Here is a 21,141-nt window from a genome sequence, read left to right as displayed (position 1 = left end):
GAAAATAAATAAGAGGAGAACAAAAAAATATTTTAATAATGGGCACAAGGGGCCACTAAAAGACTTTTTTGAGTATAAAAAGGATATCAATATTATGCTAGAAATGTCACAGTCACTTCATCTTGGTGACTGTTTTCGAGGAATGGTTTTCATTCCTGTAAAAGAGATCTAAAACTTAAAAAAAATGAGCTCAGCAGTTCTGTTAAACTGGTTTTGGCCAAACACTTTACAAAGACACAACAGACAAGAAGTTTCTAATCTCACTGGGATATTCAAGAAAAGATTAAGATACAATATACAGTACTGAGTAAAAGTATTAAAGCATGTGGTATTTCTTATTACATGTTATTATATTATATTATATTTTTCTTCCTAGGAGAGGAATTTTCTTGCATTTTTCAGTGGGCTGAGTATTTTTGTTACTAACAGCCTGTTGCAAAAACACATAATTTGTTTCACTTTCCTCAGGTAAATATATGAAATATTCCAAAGATAACACAGTTTGATGTCATTAAACAGTTTTTTGCAACAAGGTCTAAAGCAGATGAACAGTATCTGGGGTCGTGTTCTTAAGAAATAAAAAAATACGCAAAGACCTGGCACAAGAGAGATGCATCTAGTCCTTCAGTGAATCCATCTACTGTTTGCTGAAGCTTCATCAGAAATGGCCTCAATAGATAGGTTGCTGTCAAGAAGCCATTCATCACTCAATATTCAAATCATTATCAATATGTATGTGAGAAAAGGTCAGTGACTGTCTACAGCCATCTGTTAAACACGGTGGAGGCTTCATCACGGTTTGGGGTTGCATTTCAGTCAGTGGTGTTGGGCAGTGTTGGGGGTATCATCAGATTTTGAGCCAACAAGCGATACCATCTGTAAAGCAAATTACTTCATATTACTGCCAACTGGATAGAAAAACAGACAGCAGAACACTATCAGTGATGGATTGGCCTCCCCAGAGCCCAGACCTCAACATTATTGAATCAGATCATCCAAAGAAGACCTTTGAATGCCCTTCAAAGAAGCCTGGAGAACTATTCATGAACACTACTTAAAGAAATTAAACTAAAGTTTGACTTAGAGCGTTCAGGCTGTGTTGAAGAATACTGAAACATACAAACATTGCAGTTTATGTTTGCATGTTAGAATAAATCACAGAACATATTTTCCCATTTTCCAAGAAAAATATAAACAAAGGAGGGGTGACTTTTGCACAGTACTGTATATAATGCATAGTGCCTCTTAAATTCAGCAAGACTTCTTTATCTTTGTGCAAATGTGTCTTCATGGACACCCTTGATGCACATCAAAACCCACCGTTTTAGTGTCTGTAAATAGTGTGTAAAGATATAGTTTGTGTCATGTTTGGATGTGTGTGTGTGTGTGTGTGTGTGTGTGTGTGTGTGTGTGTGTGTGTGTGTGTGTGTGTGTGTGTGTGTGTGTGTGTGTGTGGCTAGTGAGGTTGTGTAGTAAATGGGTACACTGTAAGCAAAGACAGAATGACTGACAGCTGTGTGGGAGACAGCAACAGGGAGCAGACACTACCAGCGGCTGTCAGGATGACGAATCCACTTTAGCCTCTGCCTTTAGCCACCTGTGACACACAGACAAGCAATAAGGTGTATAGGCTGCCATGCATAGCTTTCTGGCAGTACCTGTCATAGTAGTCCTCGTGATAGCTGTCATACTCCAGGTCGAACTCAGATCTGCAGGAGAGGTGGAGAAAAAGTCAGAGGAGAGATGAGGTGAATGGTCAAGAATTTGTCAAAACTACATGATGGGCTTTTACCAAAGCTATCACATTTTTCACATAACTGACAGCATGCTTGGTTGGTGTGTCAGTCTGTAAATGTAAGTCTTAACAGAGTTATACAGTACAAACACTTCATCTGGAAAGAATACAATGTTCATGATCTCCAGCCAGCCAGAAAAAAAAACATCAAATTTGCTCTGCTGCATCATCCAAGCTGGATAATCCATAGAAATTGGATCGTGCTCCAACTGTACCACCCACTGAACACCTCTATGTGTAAGCTTGGTGAGGTAAGCAGTGATGCATATGTGTCAGAATGAGAGAGAGAGAGAGAGAGAGAGAGAGAGAGAGAGAGAGAGGAGAGAGAGAATCAGAGGCAGGTGAGTGATGTGACTGGAGTGAATGGTCCGTACCTGCGGAAAAGAGCAGAGGAAGTGGAGGGGAGAAAAGTGACACTAAGCCACTGCAATTTCACATTCTAGTGTGTCAGACCTCAGCATTCCTCCCTAATCCCTTCACAGAGTCACTAATAATCCTTCCATGTTGCTCATCCTCCCTCTGTCTCATTGTGTCTCTCGCTGACTCACTCTGCTATGTCTGTCTGTCATTTGTTTATTTATTTGTCATGTTTTCTCTCTGTTTAAAATGACCTCAGTCTCTCTATTTGTCTCTTAGTCAGCCTTATGGTTCAATTCAATTCAATTCAATTCAAATCAAATCAATTCAATTTATTTAGCGCCAAATCACAAAAGTTGAAAGGTAAATGCCCTACAAGAATATTATTAGTATTATTAACTAATTTATTTTATTTTATTTTGCTCTGCAAGATTTATTCCCAATATTACATACCGTCAATCTATAAATATAGTATTAGCAACTAATGTCATGGCCCTAGAGTTTTTAATTTTTGACTTCATGATCCATTTTTGTTTGGAGATGAGATTTGTGTTTGATTTCTATTCTTTGTTTCTTTCGAAACAAAAAATAACTCCTATATATTTAACCAATTATATAAGACTTGCATTTTAAGTTGTCCTTGCATTGGATTTCTGTGAGTTATGTTTCTCTTTAATATTTACCGTTCTATTCATACAGTTTTCAAGTATTATTTTTCATGAGTTGTATGGGTTCATAATTATGTCCATTTATATTTTATTTTTTTTAAACTCCTGTTTTTAGTTAGAGGTAACTTTGAAGTTTGTATTTAGTTAGTTCCCTTTTGTGTTTCCAATCTGTTCCTTTAGTCTTGTCTCTGTGTTTGTCTTATCTCTTTGAATGTTCTCCTGCCTTCTTCTGTTTTCCGAGTCAAGTTAATCTTGTTTTCCTGCTTATCTGACTCATTTACTTCCTGTTTTATTTTGGTAGTAGTTTGATCTTCTGTATCTTGTCTAATTTTGTTTCTTCTGCTTGTCGTCTTAATTGTTTTCTTGATTGCTTGATTGAGCTGTGTGTGGGTTTCTACCGCTTTTCTCTATCCTCATTATCTGTTGTATACATTGTTTCAGTCTTCCCTTGTCCTTTGTTGTGTCATCTGTGTAATTGTGTATTCCTTAGATCTGTAAAACCAGAATTCCCTGGTTTCATACGTTGTGTTCTTTGGATCTTGGACTTTCAAATTCTCTAAACTAATCAGCATAAAAAGCTAACCTTATGTTCTACACCTGTGTCTTGCATCCTGCCCTTGGTTGTGCAATATAAATCTACAATACATGCAGCTGAATATGACTAACTAATTACTAATAACTAATTACTCCACTGTGATGACTACAGTGTGTACGGTAGATTTATCAGAGCCCTTTTGCTAGAAATAACATACTGTTGCAGCCAAAATCTACACTGTATGAAAACCAAGGCTATGATGCTGCTAGCCAGAAACCCAAAACAATGAGCTGAGAGAGAATAAACCAAGTGTAAAAAGTTCTTTAGAGCTTAGCTGATTTATATTTCCGCATGGGTTTGACACCAAGATGGGTTTCTCTTATGTAGCAGGAGTTTTGTGGTCCATTGTTAATATAAGAATACTCTTTATTGAAATGGGTGCAAGAAAACGTGGTGCATATGAAGATGGGGTATGAAATTGTATTAATTCATTCATTTGTGCTGTTGACTTTTGCCATTTATGTATACCTTCGATTCGTATATCACATTTTTTTAGGAGACGTCAACATATTTTTGGACTCTACCAAAACCAAAGTCCCTGCCATCTGCCTATCTGTCGCTCACGGGGGGCTGTGGTTCTCTTGTTATGCAGCTCATCTCAAAGAGAGGTGTTTTTGTGTGTAAGGAGAAACATCAGGGGACTAAAGTGAGTGCCACACAGTCAGAATTACATACAAAGCAAGACAAACATAATAACGTCTCAGCCTTAGTACTGTGTGTTTGTGTTGATCTGAAGTGTAGGCTTATTTTGGAGTGAACCATAATCACATCTCCTCCAGTATCACTCTCACGGACTCTTTTCTGTCTCATACCAGCTGGTTTTCTGAGCTCAGGAGACAGGAAACCACAAAATAATTCATAACATGTACTCATGCCTGAGCTGTACCCTTGCCAAAAATGCAAAGCGCAATTTCAATCCAATTTAAAGATGGCCTTCTGTTAGCCTATTTGAAATGAACAAGGTCTACAAGTTGTTTTAGTTCATTTTCTTAGGTAATATGTAATTCTCTGACATTTGAAGGTATAAAATTAAGAAAGCAATTCCAGTGAATTTGCCTTTTATCCTTGTACCAGTTAAGGACACACTGAGGACAGAGAAGGACAAAGGAAAGCAGCAACTCCACAGCTTCTTACCCGAACAGGGCTTTCTGTTCTCCAAGTGATTCAACTAGACGAGAGAAAATAACAGCTATTCACCATAATCCCCACTGAGGGGGAACTAAGCTGCTGTTCACGTTCTGTTCGTTTCTTTTGCTGTGAGATTCTCTGGTTTACCTTTGGCTGTTTGCAAGGCTATATGGCAAAGTATTTTTTATTTGTTAAATCATGTAAATTGCAAATATTGAAGGCTTAATTCAAAATGATTTCTTTGTTTTTGTTGATTAAAGCTTTTATAGTGTTTCAATTCCACTTGGTCACTTTATTTTGATCAATAAAAATTATCCTTATGTTGGGTGTTAGCTTTTGTATTGAATTACTGCTATTGTATGTACAAAATTCACAGTAACAACCTTACAATGTAAACAGTACGAGTCATATAGAGTGATTAGCTGTCACCTAACCCATAAATGTTGGATAACAAACTCTTTATTTATCTTGTAATAGTGTTTGGCCCATTAAAATCTCACCATACTGCAGTAATGATACACCTAGGTATTTTTTATGTGATTTAGCGAAGATGAATCTGTGACAGGTAAGCACAGCCCATTTAACCTGTAATTACATGCAAAGTGATCAGCCAAGCGCCTCTGCCAGGAGAGAGAGAGGCAGATGGACAGCAGGGTCACTAAAGGCTAATTAATTCTTTTTCATAATTTCTCAAGTGCCAAAGCAATCCATTAGACATGGCTGGCTATAAATCATTTTAGCCTCAACAAGCCTGCCTGGCTGCACGCACGCGTGCGTGTACGTGTGTGTGCGCGTGTGTGAATGTGGAGATCAGGCATCTGTAATCTGTTTCTGTAAACAAAGCATCCCAGGGATTTCCGCCAACATAAACTCCCACCAAAGGCAAAACACCGTCAGAACTTAATAGATTCAGTGGAAATTGTATGTGAGTATATTTTTGTGTATATTGTTTGTGTGTACTGTGTTTAATTACTAGTTATGTAGTTCAATTAATTTAGAACCAAATTAGGCAATTTTTACATTTTACTGACAATGAATTCTTGACAGTGGTGAGTGACAGTGACAGTGAAAAGAAAAACTACAACAACTTTGTTTAAGCCTTAAAAATAAGTCAAACTTCTATTTTACACGAAATTTTATGCTTCATATTAACAGTTTTGATCACGATCTAGGTGTTAAAACATGTCTATATGTTTAGAATGAATAAAAAATGCATATTTGAATGCTTAACTTCATTTTGCTTCAGACTAATGTGTTTTCCATTTTGTTTGTTTAATACAGTTTAATGTCCCCCCCCCCCCCCCCCCCAAAAAAAAAGCCTTTGTACTTACTTGCATGTATACTAATTAATTAATGACTGCACTGGATTCCCCATCAGAACCTCCTTAATTTTCCATGATGCAGATTCAGGAGACATCTCTCATATTGACATCATTTAATTGCAAAGCTCCTGTTTTACCACATGCTAAAGGCTCTCTGTTGGAGAGAGATCTGGTGACTGTGGAGGCCATTTTACTACAGTGAATGCATTCTCATGCTCAAGAAACAAGACAAAATGAGCTTTGAGACACGGTGCCACGTTCTGCTGATTAGCAATTTGCAGTCATAAAGGGCTGGACATGTTCAGCAACAATACTCAGGTAGACTGTGGGATTTAAATGATGCTCAGCTGGTACTAAGGGGCTCAAACACCCCCAACACAATTACATGACCACCATTAGTGCGAGTTGTTGATACAAAAGTGGATGAATCAAAGCTTTTAAAGTCATGAAGACTCATTAAATCAGACAACATTTTTCAAGTTTTGATGCACCGTTGTTATTAAAGCCTCAGTTTTCTTTTCTTAGTGGACAGAAGTATCATCCCACGTGGTCCTCTGTTGTTCTGGCCCACCTGCTAAAATAGTTCGTATTGACTTCATCGTACGCTTTTCTCCCTATAGAAATCATTATCAGAGTAACTCTGGCCATTTATTCTGGACCAGTCTGGTTATTCAAGATCATTAGTTTTTGAAATACTCAAACCATCCTGTCTTTTCCATTTACAAACTTCTTACTTGTAATCTATATTAGTATGTGATGGAGAAATAAGACATCCTGATTAGAGATACACAAACTGACCAGCCAGGGACTGGAATTGGTTGATTCCAACATTTTGACCTTAGATCGGTCAATCAGCCTCGTGCATGTCTGACTAGAAGCAAGTCCATTTTATGCATGCACATCACGCACACAGTGGCACAGGCAAACAGTCACACTCATAGTGACACACTAACATGTTGTTAGCATGGAAGGTCTTCACTGTCAATGAAGACACAAAGTTCGCCAAAGCAAACCACAGGAGGAGCACCACAAAAATGTCCATAGCAACAAACCTTTATCACACTTAAATCATTACCCAGCTGAACATGGACAGTGAAAGAAGCCACAAGTTGGCTAAATGTAATACCATCCCAAGCTCAGAATCAGCCATAAGCCAGCAGCCATCATAAGAGCCTCAGTACGAGCAAAGGTCAATGTCCTGTTATCTGGTGAAGTTATTAAATTATACTAGAAAATTATGTACACGACTTTTGTTTTGTTATATAAATCTACTGCATCATCTTTTGTTTGGTATAGTAAAATATGTCAGGTAAAGGTGGGTGTACAGCAACTCCTTTTCAGTTAATTGTTTCTACCTCTTTATTTTTACTTGTTTCAGTGAGAGACCAAGCAACTTACTGCAGTTTGAAAGAAACTGTCAAGTATAATTGTTCATTTTGCCATGAAAACAATATTTTGTAATGGAGAAAAGACGACTTTCCTTGCATGTGTTCAGTTATAGTTAGAAAGAAAACTGGAATCAATTTAGAAAAAAATCTCTAATTCTGGTGTGTCGAAAAGTTTAAATAATGATGAAAAAACTTCTTTCAAGTGAGGATTTAAATGAATGGAAGACAAGACACTTTTTATTAGCCTGTCTCTGATGCTTGTAGGTGTCGTTTCCCCCTAATGGCTCAGCACTGACTCCCAGAGCTCCATATCATTTCTGATGGAAAGGCAAAGGTCAAGCGAGGTTATTATTGTACACTGGGTATGTCAATGTGTAGCGCAGTGAAACATGACAAAAACGTAGCTCAAGGAACCCGAGGATAGACTGCTAAACTGTAGAGTGGTAAACATCCCAGACAAGCTCACGTTAATGTAAATAACAATTCTTAAGAATACTTTTTTGCAGTGTAATTGCAATTTTTTTGTTAGTACAGGACTCCAGTTAACATTACAATTACAAAACATGTAGAATATGGAAAAACTAAGTCTTATTTATTTGTCTTGTTGACATTTTGCAAAATAAGAATTGCTAGTTCAGTAGTCACCATGCCCCCCTACTCAGTTACAGTGAAAAATATGGAAAACAAAACACAGCTGAATAATCAAGAGGGAACACATTGCACAGCCCACACCAACTCAAGACTGGAAACAGCAAGCAGTGAAGAAGAAATGAGATTACTCTGTGTAAAAACTATCACATAGGAGTTTTCATTATGCCCTGCCACAAAAAAAACGGGGAGGGGGGGGGGGGGGGGGGGGGGAGAGACGGACTACAATCATGCTCATGGACTGACAATGAGAGGAGACACAAAGAGAGGAAGAAAAGAAAGAGAAACCATGATATATTAAGGGTGAGCGTGATGAAGATAAGAGCAGAGAAGCTTTGACGGGGGAGGAGGGGAAGATGAAGGGAGTGCTGGCAGCTTGTTCACCCTATCAGGCACTCTCTAAGGATGGACTCTGAGCTAATCTACTCCCTCTTTCGCTTTCATTTAATCACTGTCACTTGTATTCTCTCCATTCCACTCACATTTTTAATTTATTTCCCTAAGTCCTTTTTATTTTGCAAAATGCATCTAAGATACTTCAATATAATGGCTTGCTTTCAACATACAGAGCCACATCTACTTATACTGTATATATCCATGAACTATAGAGCAATTTTATTTGATTTCTGATGGATTTATATAATGTGGTCAGTTTAAGCCTGTGCGGAGATGACAATCATTACCAATTATTCTGCATAAACTACAAACATCTGTCTGTTTGATAGATGCAGCATGCACAGTTAATTATGCTTCCAACTGTTATCAGTGTTGTGGCTTTTGCACTTGGGAAAAAAATGAATAACTGCCAAGAAAATTGCCATTGGTGCATCTCTATAAAATAGCACTCAAGCTCTTTTTATTACTGAGCAACATTGTTGTCACATTTGCTGAAAGTAGTTTGGCAGTGTCTTGATGAAATAGGCAAGGCAGCTACAAAACCTGCATATAGCGTCAGCATTAATTAAAGTACAACTGGATGGTTCCTCTCCTTGTTAGCCTGGGGAATATCATTTAAAAATTATCTGAAATTTTGCGTTGTCAGACTGCAGGACAGTTTTTCAATTTGCCTCATCTATCATCTTTGTACATCTTAAATGTGCTTGAGACTAGAATTAATGCCTTGCTGCATGATGGCCTCACACAGCCATTAAATACTAGTTTTTGTTTTGTGTTCTAACATTTTACTAAGCATAAATTTCCAGAGAACCTATTTCAACATGCAGCAATCACACACCTTGCTGGTTCAATCAATGACATGCATTCGACAGTAGCTAATCAATAGCACATCACTGTGCAATCTACTTATGGACATCCCTTACTGCTTGGCCCACTGGTCTGCATTACTTGAATATACTGCCCATACTCCAGGATGGTGTTATACAGCTACAACCCAATGGTAACTCATTGAGCTCATAAATTTTTATCATGCATGCATCAAGGTTAAATTATGGCCTGAGTGTATTTCATTCAGTTTTAGAAGTACAGGTAAACAGGCAAGGGTTATGTGTCAGATTGCACTCATCCTTCTTGCCCTTATTTTTAATAGCCCTGTATGGTTAGCAGTTCCTTAGGTTTGATTGGCAGCATCACCATCAAAAGGAGGTGTCAGAAGAGTAGTAAATTAATAGATAGGAGCTGGGGAGTGCTGCTGCATCAATAAGGCATTGGAAAGGAAGCAGGAGCAGAGGTGGAGCATAACAGGCAGTTCATATAGACGACTGGCACGCATCGCTGAAGAGGAGACTCAATGAAGAGTGTCGTACAGGAGAAAGGTGCTTTCCCTATTTGGTCTTCCAGCCCAAATGTCCATCAGAAGTAATCTCTTATGTCCTCTTATAAGAGTAATCATCAGCGGTAAATTAACACTCACATCACAGAACGGAGCAATGCCACCTTTCCAGAGCACTTAAACCAGAGTGGATAGAATGAAGGATACAGAGACAGTGAGAAAGGGTGAGTGGAGCATTTGTTAAAGACAGGAGGATGCGGACATTGGGCAGAATGAGTCAGATTCTCCCACAGCTGTCAGGGTGTGGACATTCCTGGCTGATACAATGGGCTTGTAGGATCAACCATGGCAGGGGTAGGGCCTGGTATGGTTATTGTTTGATCGGTCATCCAGCTACAGAATATGAGCTGGAAGTTATTCTCATCCATTTTGGGACTTTAGACATATTACCAGTGAACAGCGATGGAAAGCTGACGATCAGACTCTTACATTTTGTGTTTTCCCACAAAGGAAAATGCATATATACATACACAACTGCAGATAGGTTTTGATCGCACAGTTGAAGACACTGAAATTAAAATGTCTGAAAGCTATAAAACACTAAAGAGTGGATACAGTAGACTGAAACAAGAGAACTAGCAGGCCTGTGAATATGCCTAAAGAAAAAACAAAAAACATAATCTGCCTTTTAAATCAGATGGTTTTACAGAGCAGGTGTTTATTGTGATTAGATGCCCAAACAGCTTTTATACTAATTGCTCATTTAGCATTCAGTAGTAGGACAGCACATGAATAAATAATACTGTACATGTTTTGTTCTTACAGACACTTCATATTCATATTCACTCTGATCAGGTGCTAGATTTGGCTGGCCTCTGTTTGACACAGAAATACAAAACAAGTTTAAGAACAAAAGATCAGAGACAAAAGCTTCATTTTTTTAAATGAGGGGAAGACACGCAGCGTACCCTGTGACTGGGATATTCTACAGTGGCTGTAGCGCGAGCGCGTATGCACCTTATGTGGGTATGCACTTCATAAATATGTGCATATGCAGATAAATGTGGCTTTAGTTCCACGTGTATGAGAGCTAGAAACAGTCTCTCCTCAGCAGTGTCGACAGCGTGGCCTGATCCTCCTGGAGGCAGGGTGTTTGGAGAGGAATAAGTCCAATTCTTCTGCATGACTTAAGACCATCTGCACACAGCTCAACATACAACAAAATAAGAGAATGAAGCTTCTGCTTTAAAAAAACAACAACAACAACAAAAAATAACTCTGAAAGGAGCTTTTGGATAACAGCTCATAAAGGAGTGTGAAGGAAATGGGGACAGGTCCTTGTTAACATGTCATCTGACTGTAAGTAATGTGGTGCATGTACCTCTTTGAAGACTTATATGTGTGGCTTCTCTCCAGGAGGGCCAACTGCTTTAGTATGGTGTTATTTATCAAAAGCTCAGGGTCTCACTGGGAGCAGTAATTGGAAATTTCAGAGATCAGGCTATTTAGTGCTAATTAGCAGCATTACACGGGAAGGTGACAAGTGACATGCACGGCACCCCTCCAATCAGCCATTACCCACAGGGGTGAAAGGAACAGAAATATCAAGACACTTCCACTAACAAGGTCCCCCATCAGAACCGACTTAAAGTGCTAACTTAAAAGGTTAACCAAAGCTGCCTGGAGTAATTAATCCTTCCAGCCCTTTCAACTCTGTCAAGCCCCTGCATCGTTTCGATGTTCTGAACTATGCTGCTGTCCTGATATTACTGAAGAATTAAAAGCTAAAAGTCAGTTTGGCTCAACTGCATAAAGGGCAAAGCAGCATGGTTACACCGAGCTAAAATTAACGTCTTTGCTCTCTATCAAAAGAAAAGCAATAAAGACAAGGCGCTGTCATAAAAATGCAACAAAAATACAACGGCTTTCAGCGTGTGTGAGCAGCTGTGTCTAGTCAGACTTTTCACATTTAGCCATGGAGAAAACGCAGTCAGCTTCCACATCACCTAGCAAGAGAGGACATGAACATTTAGAGGATATCTAGGACAAACAATAAGCTGCCATTCAGAAAGCCCCTCACGAGAGCCGTCTGTGGTTTTAACTGTGATCGACAGGACTGACATTTGCTGAGTCAACTTCAGACTGCAGTCCACGAACCTCACTGGACAAAATTTTAACCTCAGCTAACATGAGCAGTGCTCTGTCAACAACCTCCCTGTATCTGTCTGACTCTTGCTAACACAAAAACTGAAAGCGGCAGATGAATCAAGTGGCACATGTGTCTAAAAGGAGGGAGACAAGTGTAATACTTCAAGACATTGTGTTTGCACAGCTCAGAGGCAAACTACGCAGTATGGTGCTGTGGAAACCAAGTCGTTAGCAGAATTTTAAGGAAATCTAAGAGTAATGCAGCAGAACTAAATGGTTAAACAGATGCCGTCGAAAGTTTTTAACTAATGCACAACTAATGATTACTGCATGCTGTGTGATTTATGTGGCTTTGCATTTGTGAAAAACAATTACACATAAATTAAAAAAAATAAGGGAAATAACAAATTTATGTGACATAAGAGATTTTCTATAGCATTTTCTTTCATGTTAGCTTTCCCTTTAATATCTATTTTGCAGAAAATGTTGCAAAATAATGAACAGGACTGACTTATGGAAGAAATGGATTTGCCTTCCGATTTATTTTCTGTACTGTGCAGTCATCAAGTAATTTTAATAGCATATTGTTATTATCATGCAAATTAACATATGCACAGTCAAGAATTTTTAAACAGGGTATTCCAATAAATTTTAATATACTCAGACAGAACACGAGGTAATTTTAAAGGTGAAAATTCATGTTAAGTCTGTTCAGAAACGTGTGGTAGCCCACTGGTCTCAAAAATCCCAAAGAAGTGCCAAAAACTAGAGTTCATGAAATGACTATTTTTTAAAAACATTTTTCATTTCTGTAACTAATCCCCCACCCCATAACAAAAAGGCTTCAGAAGTCCAAATCAATAAACCACAAAGTGAAATCATGATAACTATGCCCATTTCTTATATACAGTCTATGATCTAGTCTTTTGAATCTTGCAACTGGAGCTTATGGTGAATCTGAGATGAACAAAAACACATGTAGTTGTACTGTTGTACTTAATACATACATGGCACACAGTGTAGTACTTTTGAGTTTTAGTGTTTCATCTGTCTACAGATAACCATGATGTTAGGTGTGTGTTATGAATAAAGGAATGTATTTAGTTGACCAATGACCCTTTTAAACTCTTTTGATGAAAACATCGATGTGGGGGAAGGTGTACGAGACTGACATTTGAGGGACTTTCATCTGCAGGTGAGATTGCAAGAATAAATGGAGTGTAAAGTTGCAAGGAGGAAACTTTGAAGTGTGTGCATGTGCATGAATTTGTTCCTCATGGGGCCCCAAGGTCAAAAAAAAGGTTTTGTCTGTTTTTGGTTCTCATGAAAAAAAGGATGTTATTTGGGAATTTTGGCAAAGAACAGGAAGCAACAAGATGTCCACTTAAAGATGTGATTAAGCTGGCTTTTCGGTTTCCACCTCTTACGGCATTTTACAGACTGAAAATAAATTATTTTGTGCAAAATCCTGCAACAAACTGACAAACAGTTTCGTATGCATTACGTACATTTCCATTGTTGTTCATCTGCAATCATGAGGGTCAGTGGGGTTACTAAAATACCGTAGTGCTCTTTGTACAAACTCACACTTGTTTATATACTCACACACACTCACTATTCACCTCCTCTGTTCACCCCGCTAACCCCCATTACCTCTCTGTGCTGACAGTGAGCTTTTCAGGTCCAGGCGACAGAAAAGGCGCTCCTGCCTCCCAAACGCTGACATGCTCAAACACACCCCTCCCATCATCACCCTTTCCACTGTACTCCCTGAGCCACTCACTGTTTGTATTGCTCACCTTTCCCTATCTGTGTGCCATTCTGCAGCTCTCATCAGAATAAACTTTGAGTAAGTTTTCTGTGTCTTCTGGTCCCTGGTAGCTACAGTCCTGCGATCCAAGAAGTAATTGGAAGTGAGACACAGCAATACAAGGGCTGTGAAACGTACACTGATCAGCCACAACATTAAAACTACTGACACTTATGTTCTCATTACAATGTAATATTCTGCTTGGTAATCTTGGATTCTGTTGTTTATGTCGATGGTACCCTGGCATGTACCACCTAACTAGCAATCTTTATAGATAAAAGAACCCCACCCAGTCGGTACACCACACTCTGACAGCAGCAGCCTCTCACACCCTGCCCCACCACAAAAAACTGCTCAGGAATGGGTCAATACTACCAAGAGCCCAAGCACTGACCCAGGAATGAAGGAATATCTGCAGGATGTGCAGAAGCCCACATGAGGGTTAATGAGCGGGACCTACAAAATATTAGGCAAATGGTTTTAATATTGATGTTGACATGTGAATACTGGTCACCGGACACGCACAGTTGAGTATAAAAACATTACCAATTCTGTGCTCTTAAGAAGCTGGACATGCTCCTGTGCTCCCGGACTGGATTTTCTAAGTGTTCCCAGTGATATTGACGAAAGTCACCTTTGAACAATTGTTTATATCGTTTTACTTTTTTACCAAGCCTGGAGAGGCAGCTTGCTCCCCTAAGCTGACTGACCGTCTAAATGCAATCCAGTATTGATCGTCCTTCCTCGGGCCATTCACACAGCCTTGCTGAGGACACATTAAATGTGTTATAAGTCATTAAGAGCTCCAGGTCTCAAATCTCACATGTCTAGGTTAAAATATATTGACACAGTGTGCGCTGACAAACTTTGTATTTTGTGAGGCAGCCTGTAGGTGTGTGTGCTGACACCTGGATCGCACGGGTGTGAGAGCTTGTGTGAGTGTGATGGTATATAAGCCCGTGTGAATGCACAGTATACCCTTTCTGTACTGTGCTGAACATTGGGGAGCATGTGTCAGTGTATGGGTGTGTTGGGTACATGCAGAGACATTGAATCTGTGCGTGATTGTGCTTGTGGTTTGCGTGTGTATAGGGAGCCGACTCGTCCTCTCGCTGCCCCGGGGGCTCAGAGCCCATTTCCTGTTGTGCAGTGTGATAAGTTTCCCTGTCAGATCCTCCCAGCACCACTATATTTCTGATAAGCTCCACTGCTAGTTTTCCCGACCTCTGGCACAGAGATCAATTTGAGATTGATTCAGAATGCCCTGCTGGGCCGAACTGGAAGATCAATTTGAGATGGATTGTTCATGCCAGGGGGCCAATGACACGCAGTGCAGTGCTCACTTGCTTTCTCTCCTTTGCTTTCTTCACCCCTCGCTCTCCCTGAATGCTGTTATTTCTTCCTCTCTCTGCATTTTTCTCTCTTACGTACCCGTCTCACAATTGTTTCACACTTGTCTTGTTACGGTATTACACCCTGCCTGTCTTTCAAGTTTCTGCATCAATCTTTATTCATGCCTCCTTTTTTCCACCTGCTTGCCTTACATTCTCCTCCCAGTGTGGAGAATGCTGTGGGGATAGAGATGACTTCATTAGCAAAGGGGCCAGCCCCGGTAGAGTGATAAGCCTGTAGGACAGGAAAGATAACTCATCTGGCCTGGTAATGCTCACAGCCACACAGTATATGGATATAAACCAACACAAACACACACGCACAGAAAGAGATAGATTTTTCTTCCTGGGGAATATGGCCCTTCCTGCCATTATGCCCTGAGCCACTGGTGTCACCACTGCTGGCTCATGACCTTATTTCCAAAGAACATTGTGTCTGCAGCCAGCCTGCCGCTCCGTTGCTCCTTCCTTCGAACCGCTCTCTCCATCCACCTATCTTCTATCATCTCTGTTGTTCTCTACTGTCTCAAAGGCTTTGTCAGTGGCCCTGAAACCAGCAGATGCACTTTCCTTCTGTCTCCATGGAAAGCGACCTTTTCCCCAACAGTACATCCACCTCTGACTGCACTGACCTTTACCCACAGTCCAGCCCTAGTCATCTCTCAGGAATGCACTGAAAACGGCACATCACACAGGTGCATTCATGCGGAGAGGAAGCTGACAAAGGACAGAGAGAAAAGCTGGACACAAAAATGAAAATGGCAGTTATGTTGTAAAATTGATGTTCTTGTGGAAAGGGGAGGGAACAGTAGGCTTTGATGAATAGTTAGTGGGCTGTTTTTGGCCGAGGTACAAGTGAAGGCTGCCACCATGGTCTCTCACTCACTCTCTCAGACAGTCAGACTCTCCTCCCTTGTCACTTTGTCGTACACACTAAAAGAAACGTGGTTGTGATGAGAATAAAAAGCTTCACAGAGAAGTTCACGCTACTTTTACTTGTCCTGGTTAGTCGCTGCTGGACACATGTCAGATTTTATGAAAAAATGCAACAAGTGCTTTGTTCAAAATCTGCTAATGTCTAAAGTGTCTAATCTGGGTTTATTTCTGTCAGTATTTTGTGTAATCTTTTCAATATAACAGATTTCCACTTTTTCACATGAGCGTAAATGAGTTGCACACAAGTCTTCAACACTTTAAATAATGCAGTGTTCAGGATTTGACACAATTAATACTCAAATCTTCTCGATCTGGGAATGAGCCATGATATTAAACATGGAGACACACTCAGCGAGCCTCGCACTCGACTGGCCTCATCGTCTGGCAGAACAACAACAACGCTGCTCACAAAGAAAACACGGATGCATTAGTCACACAGACAAAGAACTTCCTCCACACTTGATTTAACTTAATTTTTTTCCAAGGTGCAGACATAAGCAGAATATTTGTCCTATTTGTAAGGATAAATTAAATAGCGAGAAATCCATCACTGTAAACTGGAATACACAGCAAAGTACTTTTTAAACAAATGGACAACCCAAACCAAAGCAATAGGTGAGCTATTTTCTTTGTTAGATACTTTTTGAATGCAGATGAAAAACATCAAATATCATATCCCTTGCTCAGTTACTTTTTGCAAAGTTAGCAAGGACAGGGCAACTACTTTGAGTTTATGAAAGGAAATAAATGTTATTTTACCCCTACCATACATAAGTCACACAATCTCAGATATGAGCTCACACTAGTCTTGAGCATAGATCAGGAACAATGATATCATGTCAATTCTAAACCCAAAGCCCACGCTGGGAAGAACACAGGAGGCGGTGTAATCAGGTTTTGCATCTATTTTACATATTTATTTCTCTTTATATGTTACAAGTGACAGAAGTCTGTTTTTTGTATTTCTAATAAATGTGAGGCCTTTTTTAAATTTCTCATTCTGTGCAAACTGCACTCCTCTCTCTATAAATAATGTTTACAAATGTCATTTTTAAAAATGATTACAATGTGTTGTGCGCACATTTGGCTCTGGGTAGGGATCATAACAGCTGGTAGTCAGCTGCGTTGTGACAATTGAGAGACACAGAACTGTATCCAGCAGAAAGAGGTCATTCTTAAAATCGGCGAACATTGACAGTGCCTCAGTTTGCCCTTTGCTTTTGCACTGCTGGTGGATTTACAGATGTCAGCCAACCGAGCCTAAGGCAAGACCCTCATATACAAACCGTCAAAACAAGTGCCGCATGGAAACAAATGAGAAGGAGGAGGATATTTTTTTTTAAGATTCAAATGTAGGTTTATGGATTATTCCCAACACTGCCGTCTTGAATGACAGCTTAAGCTTTATGTCATCTGTCATTTTTAAAAGTTTTTTTCATGGTCTTTCATGCTGTAAAACTAATAGTGCACGCCATGCACAGTCAAGACAAGTATGTTTAATTGAAAGCTGTAATAGGACGTGGCTGTGTAGTGTGTTAACTGTGATGTGTATATATCCTACCGAATGTTTGGAATTTAATATTCATCTTTGTCTGTTTTCTTTAAAATAACTTGGTTTAAAGCTGTCTGCTCATTCTTCTTTCCCCATCATCGGAGGTGACAAAAGTACAGACATTCAGTATTTAAGTAGAAGTACAGATACTTCTGTTAAAAAATACTCAATTAGAAGTACTTATATTTACTTCAAATTGAGTACAGCTTATTTAAAAGGCTTTGAAATGTACTCAAAGCAAGAAAGTAAAAAGTAGCTCTTTTGAGGACATTTTTACAAGCTATTTTTGTGCGATGCCAACTGAACCTCGTACTATAATAATTTCACAAAATTATAATAGCACATGAGAAGACAAACTTTATTTTAGTCCAAATTTAAATTCTAATGAATGTACCCAGCTTGAATCAGTTATGTAGAACATGAGGCTAGAAGAAAAGGAGAATTAAAAATATATATATTTTCTGTTGCCTGTGAAATGAGCACAGTCAGGGTTAAAGGGGGAATCAGTTGGTGGAGGAACCTTAAGATCGACTGCAGTGGTTCCACGTAGGGAAAAGAATCACATCCCAGAATAACTTCTATTGTAAGATCCATTCGATTTTAGATGTAGAGGCTGTGATCAGCTGAGCTGAGGTTTACTGCTCTTTGTGGATCTACACAACTGAATTCAACGCGATGTCAGCAGATGTTTCATGAGTGGTCTTTGCTGATTTCCATCCTCTACACTGACAGTACAGTGTTTACACTGTATTTATACTTCGTTCAGTGAATGAATCTAAGCATCATCAGCTTAAATTCAAATTCATCTCTGCCACACTTAATCTAGCCTAACTCTGACCATGAACACCAAAGCCGCTGTGCACCAGTCACACACTGTTCTTTGCTTTCAATCCATCACAGTACATTAAACTGCACAGTACTTTCATGCAACCTTTAAATACCACACAGTTAGTATAACTTAGTTTGTTTTCCAGGATGTTTCACAACATAACTTCACATCAAATACAGATCCAAAATCTGGTTTAACAAATGAGGAGTTATATCAGATACAACTTATATCTCTTTGTAAGTGATAACCTTAGTGATTGATCTACCATTAGGATTGCTTTTCATGTGTTACTGTTGAGGGGGTGCTGTTAAAGGGTGCAGAGACTTGAAATAATAACTCCCCTCAAATGTCTTAAACCAAAGGTAACACGTCTGTTTTGAAAATGTACGTAGTAGGAAATATAGATATTTGCGTTAAAATGTAGGATGTAACAGTAAAAAGAAAAATAAGCACTCAAGTAAAGATACCTGAAAATTGTGTATAGTCACAAAGTATTTGTACTTGGTTACTCCCCAGCTCTCCCCATCTGTGACAACACATTCCCATTCACAGTGCCTAGCTTGGAGAGTACACTCAAAAGCCACTTTGATACATCTGTTCAAATGCTCCGTAACTCAAAAATCTAATCAGCCAATTACATGGCAGCAACTCAATGCATTTAGGCATGTAAACATGGTCAAGACAGCATGCTGAAGTTCAAATTGAGCATCATAATGGGGATTAAAGGTGATTTAGGTGACTTTGAAAATGGCAGTTGACGCAAAAAAGGGCTGGTCTGAGCATTTCAGAAATAGCTGATCTACTGGGATTTTCCTACACAGCCGTCTCTAAAGAGAACATATATTATTTTATGACACAATTTGGGCCCTTTATTTTGTAGACAGAATAAGAAAGGCTGAGATGGTTTTTACATGTGCAAAAGAGAAACAGTGAAAGGATTTTGAATATGGAGCTGCCAGGCAACAGGAAAAAAAAGGGTCCACAGAGAAGATTCATGGATGTAGTAAAGAAGGACATCCAGAGGGTTGGTGTGACAGAAGAGGAAGCTAGGGTTAAAGTGAGATGGAGGCAGATGATCTACTTACGTGACCACTAAAGCTATTATACTCTGTTGCGTACACGGACAGGGACCCAAAATTAAGTCACAGGTACCTAGCGGTCCCTAGTGGACTTGTGGATGTGGAAAGCATAAAACCTGTTTAAAGGGACCAGCCAAAGGAAGAAGAAGAAAACTTTGGGCTCCTTTGTACCAAATGAATATTGCTTAAATGTACCATCTTCTAATGGCTGCTTCCAGCACGATAGCACACCATGTCACAAAGCTCAGGTCATCTCAAACTGGTTTCTTGAACATCACAATGAGTTCACTGTACTCATAGCCTACAGTCACCTCAATCCAACAGAGCACCTCTGGGATGCGGTGGACTGGGAGATTTACATCACTGATGTCCGTTGATGTCGACATATCTGCAGCAACTGTGTGATGCTATCATGTCAATATGAAACAAAAACTTGAATTTATGCATTGATAAATTAGCCAAAAGTGTACCTAATGAGGTGGCTGGTGATTTTATAGTGTTACCATAACCAATAAAAAAAAGACCAACATTGAATTAAGTCAAAAATATGACCTAAAATATTTCCTGTTACTCTCTTATCCATCGCCGTGCTGTCAAATTAGCTTTTAAGTTCTGGTTCACTGCGTATAACATAGGACTTCATCATCTATTGCTTCTGGCCACTTCAGAGTTCATATTTGCCCCTTTTGCCCCCTTCAGCGTCTTTGAGCTGATCTAACAGATGGGTCGCACTGTTTCCATCCTAACACCGACTCCTCTATGAGTAGCCCTTCTCATAATTAAAACAGATGAAAGAATATTTAAAGAATGAAGTGCAAAAAGAAATCAGACGAAAATACCAGCGACCAGATGCTCAGCACATTGCCACTCGGTTTCAAGGCTACCCTCCTACCCCCCTCCTCTGTGCATCTCTCCTTCCCCTTACCACTGAGAAGCCAAATGGAGCAGCTAGTAAAATGAATACTGTAGTAACCTTAAGATAGACTGGACATACTTCGGGGAGAAAAAAAATTCCAACTACAGCCACAAAAGTCTTATCACACATAACAAGGGGAGAAGAAAATATTAGTTAACATGACTATGCCTGTGTGTTATTGTTCCATCTTAATTATGACAGCAAGTGCTTTGAGAGACAAAGGCCAAAAAAGACTAAAGCCTCCCTCCATCACCCAACCCAGTCTTCTAACCGAAGCCATGGGTTAACTATACATTGACCACACACACACACATTCAAACACACACACGCTCCTCTGAGACCCCTCGTATGGCACCTGAGCCTTCCTATATGGGCCACACAGTACAGTGCAGTGAGCTTTTGTAGTAATGCACTGGAGCACACAAGGGCCACGGCTACAGCATCAACAGCATCTGGGTTGTGGAACATTTGCCACTCGCTACAACCCATCACTGCTTCCACAGCTGTGGCTCACCAATAGAGAGGACCTGTGACAGTCAGAAAGCATGAACGATAAATGATGACAACACCCATATGTTGCCAGGGTCGCTCTAGAGGAAATAGCCTGGGGGTAGATATAGTGCATGAGAGAATGGCAGCGGGAAGAGACAGAAGAAGAAAAAAAAACAGTGCTTGATATCATGAGGCAAGAAATGACTTGCAGTGCATTAAGACATAAAATGAAAAGCTTTATTGGGTTTTACTATCAATAGAGTTTAAAATTTTTATTTTGAGCTTCATAATCCAGCTGTCAAGCCATAATAACAGTTTAGAAAGAGTGGTAGACTACATGGTTTTGGATGAGTAGATT

The 21,141-nt window shown here is 39.5% G+C and overlaps 1 protein-coding gene across 2 annotated transcripts in view; it reads right to left on the bottom strand.

Moving 5' to 3' along the window:
• Positions 1-21,141, bottom strand: part of si:dkey-234i14.2 (heterogeneous nuclear ribonucleoprotein C) — a 39,572-nt gene that overhangs the window by 10,441 nt on the left and 7,990 nt on the right. The window contains exon 3 of one of the 2 annotated variants that reach the window (XM_063476653.1): positions 1,659-1,709. The exons of the other annotated variant lie outside the window; for it this stretch is intronic. Coding sequence (XP_063332723.1) covers positions 1,659-1,709 — 51 coding nt within the window. The remainder of the gene's footprint in view (positions 1-1,658; positions 1,710-21,141) is intronic. 2 annotated transcript variants of the gene reach the window in all.

The sequence above is a fragment of the Pelmatolapia mariae genome, linkage group LG1 (genome assembly GCF_036321145.2).
Source record: "Pelmatolapia mariae isolate MD_Pm_ZW linkage group LG1, Pm_UMD_F_2, whole genome shotgun sequence".
Classification (NCBI taxonomy): domain Eukaryota; kingdom Metazoa; phylum Chordata; class Actinopteri; order Cichliformes; family Cichlidae; genus Pelmatolapia; species Pelmatolapia mariae.
This window is presented reverse-complemented; position numbering and strand designations above follow the sequence as displayed.